General features: G+C 37.5%; 1 protein-coding gene across 2 annotated transcripts; it reads left to right on the top strand.

Moving 5' to 3' along the window:
- The first annotated feature begins 1,929 nt into the window (after positions 1 to 1,929).
- Positions 1,930 to 10,384, top strand: LOC121731904 (sorting nexin-29-like). Of its 2 annotated transcripts, none has more exons than XM_042121589.1 (11): positions 1,930 to 1,952; positions 2,077 to 2,243; positions 2,717 to 2,844; positions 2,975 to 3,116; positions 3,372 to 3,475; positions 3,600 to 4,329; positions 4,454 to 4,577; positions 7,806 to 7,979; positions 8,276 to 8,416; positions 9,257 to 9,384; positions 9,925 to 10,384. In XM_042121589.1, the coding sequence occupies exons 1-11, from the start codon at positions 1,950 to 1,952 to the stop codon at positions 10,004 to 10,006; spliced, it is 1,923 nt and encodes a 640-aa protein (XP_041977523.1). In that variant the 5' UTR covers positions 1,930 to 1,949; the 3' UTR covers positions 10,007 to 10,384. The 2 variants fall into 2 exon arrangements, with proteins under 2 accessions (XP_041977523.1, XP_041977524.1); XM_042121590.1 differs by having other exon boundaries at positions 3,600 to 4,299.
- Positions 10,385 to 12,518: the final 2,134 nt, after the last annotated feature.

Raw genomic sequence — 12,518 nt, forward strand, 5'->3', positions numbered from 1 at the left:
CATCCAAACTAAACGCGTATGCAAAATTTCAGCTCAATCAGTTAAATACATCTACCTTAAAATTGAGTTACAAAATTCCACCGTAATATACATACTTACATACCTACATACAGAGCAAGTTAAATAAAAGCTTTTAACTTTTAATAATATAAATTAATGTTCTACCCACAGAAATGGATATAGTTAGAACCGCCATGTCGCACCAATTTGTATGAACACGAGCGAGTCACTTTTTCATACCTACTGTGACGTCATCGATTCGAAGGCATCGCGGCGCCCCGTCTCTTTTGCCACTTTAATAGATATATTGATTTTTTAATCGATTATTATTCGAGTCTTAAATATACAGAGGAATGATTAATCTAAAGATACGTGCTTGCCAGGACAGCTAGTAATATATCATATTATTCTAAACTAAATCACTAAACAGGAACATAAATAGATATTAAGAATTACCGAGTCACAAAATATTCCAAAGCGAACATTATCATTCCTCTGTTTTATGTCTGTTTCGAAAATCGATTTGCTTCATTTGACAGAAAAATGAGAATATTGACTGTACCTCGAAACTAAGCGATGAGTGAAAGTATCGATTGTTTTATTTCCATTGCGCGCTCAATAGCGGACAAACAGAACGGGCTCTATAATTTTCTAACTAAAGCGGCAATGTATTATGAATCATGCGGTACACACGCAGTAACGTAGATTTCATGGTAAAAACTACAACCACCCACGATTAACATTAAATAATTGATTTTAAAATAAAGGGCACATGATTTAATAATAAAATTACTTACCGATACAATTAAACGTATCCACTATTTAGACCAACGTTTCTAGTCAAATTTCCACAGCCCAATACGGCACAATTAGACATTTTTAGAATTTCGATTGACGTCCGATTCCGATAACGGTGGAGCGCAGACTAAAGAACAGACTTTCGAAATTTTGACATTGTACAATATTTGGGAATGCGATGGCACGCGAAGTACATACACATGGCAGTTCTAATTATATACATTTCTGTGATTCCACCCTTTCGAAATAATATTGTTTTTGTTTGTATGTATGTATGTATTATATGTGTGTATTGTATGTATGTATTTTAGACTAGGTAGATATGTATGTATCTGTGTATATATTAGGTATAATAATGTTATGTACCATGAATAATATTTGTCTGATATGTATATATTTTCCTGTATAATATGGCACAATCACCTGATGTATATATATTATGTTTCCTCTACCCGTGGTTGCCTGGAAGAAATTACTTGTTTTATGTTTAAATGTTCTTGATTTCTAAATTTTGTGTGTACACAATAAAGAATATTTATTTTTATTATTAATTCTCAATAAGTTAAAAAAGAACACATATTTACCGTTATTTAATCCTATTTACCGTTATAACATTTATTTAATTCAAACTATTGCACTTTTTGTACAAAGGCGGGCTTAATGCCTCGTGCGTGTGTCGTGGGCCGTGGCATTTTCTTCCAGCCGCACCGCCCACACCTTATTAATCGGTATTTATTTCAACTTTCTATGCCTGTCAAGAAAGTGAAGAAATTAAAAAGTGGCAACATAGTAGTGTCATCCCTTTCAAATCAATCTAAGAAAAAAGGGATGTAAAATGTTATCAGTAACGTTACGAATAAATAACGATATTTGAAGCCCTGCAGAAATAATTAACCAAAAAAAAGGGGACGTCAAGACTTTTCTGACATTGATGGTTCTTAATGTCAATGTCACTTGTCAATTGTCACAAAAGTCAATCAATGCTATGGGATTTATATAGCTAATAATACAAAACAATTTATTTTAAACTATTAAATACTACTAATTTCATGTTTCAATTGAGAAAATAATATATAAAGTCGTGGTGCGTAAAAATAAAACCATTTTTATCAAGTGCAATGTCTTGGTAAATAAAAAAAAATATCACTAAAATGGTAAGGCCTGTGCCTTCTAAAAATCTTAAAGTTTACAATAAAAGGAACTTGTTATTCCTTTTATATGTTTATTACCTTTTATAGAGCCATATATCTTATGAATTTGATTATTTTTACCTTTTAGAATAGTAGGATTTTAAACACTATAGCTAATGCAATTGATAATAAAGAAGAGGTGAAAAAGAGAATAGAAAGTGGCAAAGGTGTTTTAAAAGAATTACAAACGTGTGTTGAGAATTGTCAAACTCGTTTTGGTGGAAAATCTGAATTAGCTACAGAGGATGATATAAGGTAAAGTTTAATATATAATGCCTTTGACTACTTTAAAACTAAAGTCCGCTCATCATACTGTAAGAAATTTTATAGGACTTCAGTAACCAACCTTATTATTTCCTTATAATTTTAGTTAAGAATTAGCTTGTAAAAATAAAGATACTATAGATTTCTTTTTGGTCACAAATAAATGGATGCTGGAAGGATAACTAGAGGAGTTTGGCAGTCTGGGATAGGAAATGTAAAGATAAACAATTTATAATGGTCAGGAACATCTGTTGTACTTTATTTTTTATTTTATAACTTATAATAGTTATAATAGCTATAAAAGCTATAATAGCTAACTCTACTTTTTGTGTTAGTAGGATAGGGTGATTAATGATTATACTAAAATATCTTCCTAAGTATGTATTACATTGTGTAGAACAACTACTTATTTAAATAACCCTCCTGGCAGGCGGGTAAAAATGATTGTGTTTCTGCCCTTTTAGGATTGTTCATTTGTGTGAAAAATGGGAAAAAATTCTTTCACATGGGCTGAAGTCAAATTTATCCAACTCTTCTATTCAAGACATTGTGACTGCTGGACTTAATTTTACATTTAACATTATAAATGTTGGTAAGATATCCTATGTACTCTGAAGTTCTGTATTTTTTTTTGTAACTCAATATATAGATTAATAATTGTTATAAAATCACCCCTTTAATTCCAAAGAAACTAACCGGTCCTGTGTTAAAAACTTTTACAGGAAATTCATTGTGGAGCTACAGCTGCCTGCACCTCACCAAACACGAAAAAGAAAGATTTAAAATACTAGCCAATATCAATACACCTCTAGGGTATTTTAGAGCATTTCTAAGGGCAGCTTTAAATGAAAGATCACTTGTGAGGTAAGTTATAGTCTGTCAAGAAAGTGAAGAAATTAAAAAGTGGCAACATCATAGTGTCATCCCTTTTTTCTTAGATTGATTTGAAGGGGATGACACTACAGTGTTGCCACTATTTAATTTCTTTACTTTCTTGACAGGCTATAGCAATGATAGTTTTTTTTTGTTAGCAGAGATACCTATTTTTAAAAGCATTAATTTTCAAATAAAACTAATTCTGAAAATTATAAAGCACTACATATTTTTTTATTTTTGCAGATATATTCAAAGTTGGATTTCACATGGACTTCTTGGGGAGTATTATGAAGAGGGTGCATTTGTTAGAAGTCCTGAAGCAAATATCTTGCCAGGAATTGCAACAGGTATTTAAGTTATGTAATTTTTAACATAAAATTACAATTGAAATCGCAATATTTAGCAGTTATATCAAATGGCGTAGTAATTATAAAACAATGATAAAGCTGTAATGTGCGTGTCAAATTTCAGGCTTATCGACTGTGTTGTTTGCATTATCAATTGACAGGACCGAATTAAATGATTCACAGCACTCGAATCAAATGAAAGCAGAGCTTGTTATACCACTGCCGACACCAGTGAAGCCCTCCGGTAACTCGAGAAGAAAACCTCTAAGGCAAGTGATATCTTTTGACAAGGATGAGAAGAACAAAGAAATGAGAGAAAAGAGACAATCATTGGAACCTATTGATGGATCCCCTGACTGCTCATGGAACAGCGCTCCCGCAACTTGTCTCAATTCTCCAGATCCTAAAATACAACCAAAAGTAGCATCAACAAGTGAACCGACCAGCTCAGATAGTAAATCGGGTATAAGACATTTCTTTCCCGATGGTGTCAAGGGAATCGAGAGCCCGCTACAAATTCTGTCGAAGTTATCTGAGAGTGCCAAGGAAATGTTCACTCACTCCCAGAGCAGCATAGACAAAAGTGTTCACTCGAGAGACGACGACTTGAGTGTGAATTGCTTGAAATTATCCGAAAGTGACAGCGAAGGAGTAGCAGGTAGTATTGACGGGAGCAATTCATGCTTGGAGCTTTGTTTCGAGGACGAGAGCATTCCGGACGACAAGAGCCATTTGTCTATCTTAGAGATTAAGGAGAAGGAATTTTTGGCGTTACAAACTAGGTGTAACCAAATAGAATTACGAAGTAGAGAAAATATTCTGAGGTTAGAAAGAAATATAGTAGATTTAAATAAGTAAGTTGTTGCAGTTTTTTTAGTTTTCTAGCATAAACAACTAAAACTTAATTTCTTAAAGTATCAGAAAGAAAACTTATCTTTAAGAAAGTAAAGTGTATAAATAGCTCTTCTATTTTTGCAGGGAAAATGATAGATTGAAAGAGCAATTGAAGAATTACATGTCAGCTGTGGAAATGGGAAAAGCACTAAAGAGTAGTAATTGTGAAGAAGATGAAGCTAATCAGTACGAGAGGAAACTTGTTCAGGTAAATAAATAATATGTATGTGCAGATCAGGCCTCTAAAGCAGTGTTCCGCAAACTTTTTGTGTTCAAGGTGTACCTTGAACACAAAAAGTTTGGTGTACCTCCAAAAAATTTCATTTTCTGTAGAAAATGAAATTTTTTGGAGGTACACCACAAAATTAATCAGCGTGCTCGGGGGTGCTCTGTTCCCAAATCTTATTCCTTTCATCGAAAGATGTTGATGCCCTTTTTTCGTTCTTATAAATTAGGAATATGTAGGTAAAATGTCTTTTTTGTGGCACACCAACTACTGGCCACGGTATACCAGTGTACCGAGGCACAACTTTTGCGTAACACTGCTCTAAAATCTAGACGTCTAGAGTCTAGACTCAAGACGGCTCTTCAATAGGCAATAATATAGGTACAACTTGACACCTGTATAAATATTAAATTATTTACATTGTAAAAGCCTGCATAATACCGTTTAAGTTGCGTGTTGCCGCGTAAAGGTCATCATTGTGTCGATTTTACATAAATTCGCTTACGAAAAGTAATGAATTCTGATTCTGCGCGAGATAAAAATCTCTATGCTTTGGAATACAATCTTGACTAAAAACTTAAGGATGCATAATTATGTAATATATTATTTACTTTTTCCATAACCCTACTCGTTTAAAACCATATTAATAATTATGACCCTGATACACAATGTGCAATTCGATTTAGATTCGGACACTTGACCGCGCGACATCCAAAACGCTTGCCGCGCTCGTCATTGACAGCACAGCACCAGCGCCCGATCCAGCTATTTCGCCGCTCCGGGCAAAATTTATTATTTTTTGCCGCCCCGAAAACCGGCCAAGTGCGAGTTGGACTCGCGTACGAAAGCCACCTACGCAACACTGCGCCGCTCTCAATTTGCCGCCCCTCATTTTTGCCGCCCCGGGCAATGGAGAATGTTACCTAATTTTGATTATTAGCAGTCCACATTCTCTGTCAAAAATAAAGAATATTAGTGAAAGAATTACTTGGATACGTTAATTAGTTTCCGATTTATAAGCAAAACAAGTAATTGTAACTATACGACGCGGGCGCCCGGTAACGGTGTGACGTCATAGCACAATTCCGCCGCGCGGGCCCCATACAATAAACGTGATTTTTTGCTCTATCTCAATAACGGCAACAGGTAGGCACTTGAAATTTTCACCAAGGCCTTAATTATATGTGTACTTTAATAATTAATAATAATATTATAATAAAATAAAAAAAATAAGGGTGGCTCCCACACAAAATTCACAATGTTTGGCCTATTTTGCTATATAACGGTATGTGTATTCATGAGCGAGTCCGATAAGTAAAAAAATACAAATAAATAATCGGCCAAGTGCGAGTCGGACTCGCGCACGAAGAGTTCCGTACCACCACAGTGATTTTTGTATGAGAGGCCCCCTTAAATTTTTATTTTAAACAAAACAAGTAGTTGTAAACTTGTAACCGTACGACGCGGTTACCGTGAGACTTCACACTACTGTATTATTACACTATTATACGTGTACTTTAATATTTAATAATAATAATAATCACTGTAGCGGTACGGAACTCTTCGCACTTGGCCGATTATTTATTTGTATTTTTTTACTAATCGGACTCGCTCATGAATACACATACCGTTATTTTTTTTATGAAATAAGGGGGCACACGAGCAAACAGTTCACCTGATGGAAAGCAACTTCCGTCGCCCATGGCCACTCGCAGCATCAGAAGAGCTACAGGTGCGTTGCCGGCCTTTTAAGAGGGAACAGGGTAATAGGGGAGGGTAAGGATGGGATGGGAAGGGAATAGGGGAGGGTAGGGAAGGGAACAGGGTAGGGGATTGGGCCTCTGGTAAACTCACTCACTCGTCGAAACACAGCGCAAGCGCTGTTTCACGCCGGTTTTCTGTGAGAACGTGGTATTTCTCCGGTCGATCGGCCCCCGTATCACGTATCTTGCGAGAGCAATGCGATAGCAATTATTGCGCGATAATTGCTCCAAAATCGCAATTTCGTATCACGTATCATCCAATACAATACGATTGCAATCGATCACTATACATGACACCATTGTTTGTGACATTCATGACACCCAGCAATCACTCGCGCGATTATTGCTAGTGGATTGTTGATCGCTATTTTTACGTGATAAGGTAGCCGGTCCATTCGTGCCAAAGCATGGCTCTCCCACGTCTAAAATAGACGACGTCTAAAATAGAGAATATAGTTTATAGAGCAAAATAGGCCAAAAATTGTGATTTTTGTATGGGAGCCCCCCTTTTTTTTTTTTAATGAAATAAAGGGGCAAACGAGCAAACGGGTCACTTGATGGTAAGCAACTTCCGTCGCCCATGGATACTCGCAGCATCAGAAGAGCTGCAGGTGCGTTGTCGGCCTTCTAAGGGGTAATAGGGGAGGGTAGGGAAGGGAATAGGGGTGGGTACGGAAGGGAATAGGGGAGGGTACGGAAGGAAATAGGGGAGGGTAGGGAAAGGAAAAGGGTAGGTAGGATTGGGCCTCCGGTAAACTCACTTACTCGGCGAAACACAGCGGAAGCGCTGTTTCACGCCGGTTTTCTGTGAGGACGTGGTATCTCTCCGGTCGAGCCGGCCCATTCGTGCCGAAGCATGGCTCTCCCATGTCAGAATTTTATTATAATATTATTATTAATTATTAAAGTACACATATAATTAAGACCTTGGTGAAAATTTCAAGTGCCTACCTGTTGCCGTTGTTGAGATAGAGCAAAAAATCACGTTTATTGTATGGGGCCCGCGCGGCAGAATTGTGCTATGACATCACAAGCGGTCGCGGGACTGTTAGCGGGAATCGATATTTTTCGAAACTTTGAATCCCTTTAGAATCAAAAGTACTAGGTATTTTGACTGCAACAAAAACTAGTGTATTTGTATACACACAGGCTTTACTGTGACAAAATTTCAAGCAATTTGGCATACCTAGTAACATTCTCCATTGCCCGGTTTGCCCCCCCCCCTAGATCGGGCCCTGCACAGCACGCTAAAGTTTCCTTAATCAGTAGGCCTACTACGAAACCGTTTCGAGACAAACAATCGAACAAGAACGCCGCGTCCTGCTCTAACAACGCCGTTTCACGTTTGTTACAGTAGGACGCGGCATTCTCGTTCGATTGTTTGAGTCTCAAAACGGTTTCGTGGTACAGGCCCAGAGTGGAATGTAAATCGCGAATAACGCTCCAGGTGGCGGAAATGCACGCGGAACTGATGGAGTTCAACCAGCACCTGCAGAAACGGCTGCAGGAGCTGGAGGGCGGCGGCCTGGAGGTGCTTGAGTGCCCTCAGACCAACGTCAAAGCCTGCATCCCCACTGCATTCCTCGTCGGCAAGAAACCCCATACTTACCATGTCTATCAAGTGAGTTACCATTTTATTGTCAGCGTTCAGCATAATCATTCAGATGTTATCCAGTCGCACCCTGAAATTTGAGAGGGTTACGAGAGTTCACGAACAGTGGAATTCTAAAACCTATATGGAGATAATAGATATGTAGCCTGGGCGGGGGTCATGCCCCCTCCCTTTCGGACCGCCCGTAGTAAAATCTGCAGCGTCTACGCCCAAAATCGCGCGCGCGGAATAAATGCAAAAAGATATGTCTTGTCGTCATATTTTAATAGGCTTAAAAATACAATAATTGCTTATTTACATTTCAGATATTCCTAAAGGTTGGTCTAGAAGAGTGGAACGTGTACCACAGATATGCTAAGTTCTACGAGCTCCACACGCAACTGAAGAAGTGTCATCCAGACATCGCCAGCTACAAGTTCCCGCCGAAGAAAACTTTACGAAAACGAGTGGGTTTTTAATAACAATTATAACTACCGGGTTATTGCTTCATATTATTGCTATCCTCTATTGATACAAGACATTTTCGCAATTTAACCTGACTACCAAAAGAGTCACTCTTCTGGCCTTGATGGGGCCTTATAAAAGTTTATTTGGAGGCCCTCAGAAAGCGTAAATTACGCACCTTGGGGGCCCCGTATATACGGCAGATATGGAGTTAGCTCCGCTCCTCCTGACTACGTGTAATATTATACATAGCTAACCTCATTTTTCGCATGTGGAAATGCTTTGCTCATCACCAGTGGATTTAGGCTAGCTTGCCTATGTTACCCGGACATCTATTGATACCTTATTAATTCAATTGGATCATTGCCGTTATGCAAATAATACTTACGTTTTTCATACATCTTCTATTATTTGGCTAAAAAAGCTGGACTATCGTCACTAGTACCAGGATGGTCGTAGATTGCCAAATCGGTGTCCTTCTTTTGGCATCGCAGTAGGTAAATAACTGTAGGTTACTGGCAACGCGCCTGCAGCTTTTCTAATGTTGCGCGTGTCCATGGGCGACGGTAGTTGCTTTCCATCAGGGGACCCGTTTGCCCCCTTATAAAAAAAACTTAAGAGGTGTCAAGGGACACCCGGATGGACCGAAGTAGTTAAAAAAAAGAGAGAGAGAGAGATACAGTGAGAGAAACACGCGCCCGGCGCCACCACACGGCTTACAACTATAGCATTTATGCTCTAGTTGTAATATACCGACACTGTTGTGTAAAATCGTTACAACTTTTTCCGTCTAGCCCCCTTTCGCAACGCACGATAAGGAACTACGTTCCAAAAAATTGCAGGACCCCCGTGTGGTGGAACAGCGCCGCGTGTCGCTGCAGGCGTACCTGCGCCACGTGCTGCTGACGCTGCCCGAGCTGCGCGCCTGCACCTCGCGCACGCAGCTCGTCACGCTACTACCATTCTTCGGGTATGTTGTATGATGTAGAAATTTTAACGCTTGGTGGTGATATTATTTTTTGTGCTTACTCAAAATAGAGCTTGTCTAATTTAAAATGACGCGCTTCATTGCTTCACTATAGTTTGTGCGTTTTATAATGATGCGTGACACATTATAATTGACAATAGTAGGGTAGTTACCTAACAAAAATTAATCGATAATTAAAAAATGTCGAATCACTTCGTAAAGGAATTGCAATCGAAATTATCGATTTCGTACTGAAATTTCAGTGGTGCCGGCGATGGTCAAGGCCAAATATTACTTGTATGCAAATTGCGATCGTAGGAGCCAATTCGCACTACACGACAGCGGTGGTACGCGACACACATCAGTGCTATGGAACGTGAAGTGACGCGTCGCTCCGCTGCAGTGTAGTGTCGCTTAGTGCGGTTGCTGTTAGGAAATTTTATAATATAACGAAAGAAGGGAGCATAATTTCAAGTAAGACAAGCTTTACTTATGTGTAAATGAACTTTACAAACCTTTGTAATTCTGTGCTTATTTTTTCAGAATTTCATCGACCACCAGAGAAAACGGATTGAGTCACTCTATGAGTCACCAACCCATTAGTGATACTTATGAAGCGCTCTGATAGTCAACAATATTAAGAACAAATAAGCGGTACCTGCTATTACATATTATTATTTTAGATACATAAATCATAATACATTTAAAACCAGACACACGCTTGTAGCTAAGTATATAATTATTTTAGCACATATATTTTGCCACTTTTTATGTCATACTTAGTAAAAATAAACTACGATGTTTTCTAATAACTTTTTCGGTCAGAAATAGTTGAAAATCTAACTGCAAATGCAGAGCAATTTCTTCTCGAGAATGGACTGTAAGTTTAAAATATATCGCTAAGAAATTGCGATACTACTACTAGTATATGGAAAAGTTTTTCTAACGTAAATTTAAAACTTACATAGCGATATTGTAATCAGGGGCCGTACCACGAAACCGTTTTGAGACTCAAACAATCGTACGAGAATGCCGCCCCCTACTCTAACAAACGTGAAATGACAGACACATGGCACAGTTGTTAGAGCAGGACGCTGCACTCTCAATCTGGCAATCATGTAACAATAATACCTACCGTACTACTAGTAGTCCGCTTATAAAAAGTAGATCAACGTAAAGTCATTTCCAATACCCATCTGTGATATTCATATTCTTTTTCAATATTATTTATTTCATTGATTATTGTGTTACGTGTACTTTTTATTTACTTGATGTCATTTTTATCAAAGTATTATTATAATGTATGTTTATGTAGTTTGTATGAAATTGAAAAGCTTGCTAGCGGATAAATCGATTGTGATGGGTGCAATAAAATCAAGTGTATTAGGTATTTATAACACTGCTACTGAAATAATTTTTATATTTCTACAATCTACGAGTTCGAATCATAAGTGCGTGAAAAAAATTTACCGCTATTGTTTGCTGGACAATTGGCATGTTGTTTTTTATATATAGCACTGATCCAGGGCTCGAATAGAGTGATCCCGATTCTCGCTAAAATCATAATGTAAATAAGCCCTAACGTTTATATGTCGCCTACACATAACGCCTCATAATATGAGAACTACACATGTAAGAATACGAGTATACCTAGATAAAACTGTGCATATTACTAGACAGAAAACTGCACTAGATGGCTTTAAACTCTGAACGGAGAAAAATTTTCTGGTTATTCCTTCTAAATAACTTATTGTAGTTTTATGACGACTAATAATATTGTAGCTTTACTTAGAGGAGATTAGTATGTAGTTATAATAGTAACTAGTTTATATTATGTGCTCGGTTTCTAAAGTGAATTTGATCGGAGGAAGATCATTTTTGCCGGAGTTTATCTGTTCGCTAGCTATGCTAATGCGTTATGCTTGGCTAATGTTAACACGTCAACCAATAGGGGCTACCGCGTGTGAATTTTCCGCTAGAGGCACTAGTGTCGCGCGAGGTCCAAAAACGTCCATATTTTTGTACTAGTTTTAGCGGTCTTCGTGACATAAATTATTATTTAAGCAATTTACCTGTTTGAAAAGCGATCTCCTTCGTAAAATTATCCCATCGCTCTCAAAGAGAGCGAAATTAAGAAAAGAAATAATAACCGTATTAAAAATTACACAGTTTATAATAAAGGAGATATTATTTAATTTAATTTAATAAATAAATGGGATTCTAGATTACTATAAAGTTAATAGCTATACTTCGGACCTTTAGTTGCGCCATCCAGTGAGAAAACATAAAACGGTAGCCCCCATTAACAACTCAGTTGAATACATAAACTTCTACTATAAATACCTCAGAAACTGGGCACTAGTATCATATAAAAGTTATAACATAACTATTGAATCCGCAATTTTATCAAATATTTTTATACTATACCAAATGAATATAAAGATTATATTGTTATAGTTTCATACTCATTTTTAACATTTTTATCTTCATCATATCGAAATGATAGCTTATGAACTTATGAATTAAAGGATTGTCAATGTAATGATGAAAGTTAAATTTTGTGTGTTGTGAATTCGGGTAAATGCAACGAAATCTTTCCATCAAGTAGTAATGGCCCTATATAGGTGAGCCACTAAACAGAGGTTGATCAAGGATCTGAGTGCGAAATGAGTACAAGGACTCCTAGATTGTAATATTTTATAACGTTACCAAATGTCATTATAATTATTATTGTTTTAATAAATAGAGATATGTACATAAATATACAGCTGTATTATTTCTGTACCAAATGGTATCAATAAACACTAATTCATTATGAACAACCATAAACCTATAATGCCACAGTATAAATTAAGTCTATGTGAACAACAACACAACAACAATGTTTCCCAATGGGTCTAGTGGTTTTTTTTTTATAAAGAAGGCAGGTCGCTGTAGCCCTGACGTCACTGCGACCCATGAGGATCTATTGTGACTCCTTCGCACTAGACTAGAGTATCATCCCCAACCCAATACTGCTCATAAATTGAACGATATGGTTGGGGTTGGTGCCACGAATTTCCTCTGTGGATGAGTATTCGTGGCGACCAAGGTGCCTGTTCCTGCTCTGTAGTAGAGCAGGGCAGTCGAGGAGAAGG

Source organism: Aricia agestis, chromosome 11 (assembly GCF_905147365.1).
Source record: "Aricia agestis chromosome 11, ilAriAges1.1, whole genome shotgun sequence".
NCBI lineage: Eukaryota > Metazoa > Arthropoda > Insecta > Lepidoptera > Lycaenidae > Aricia > Aricia agestis.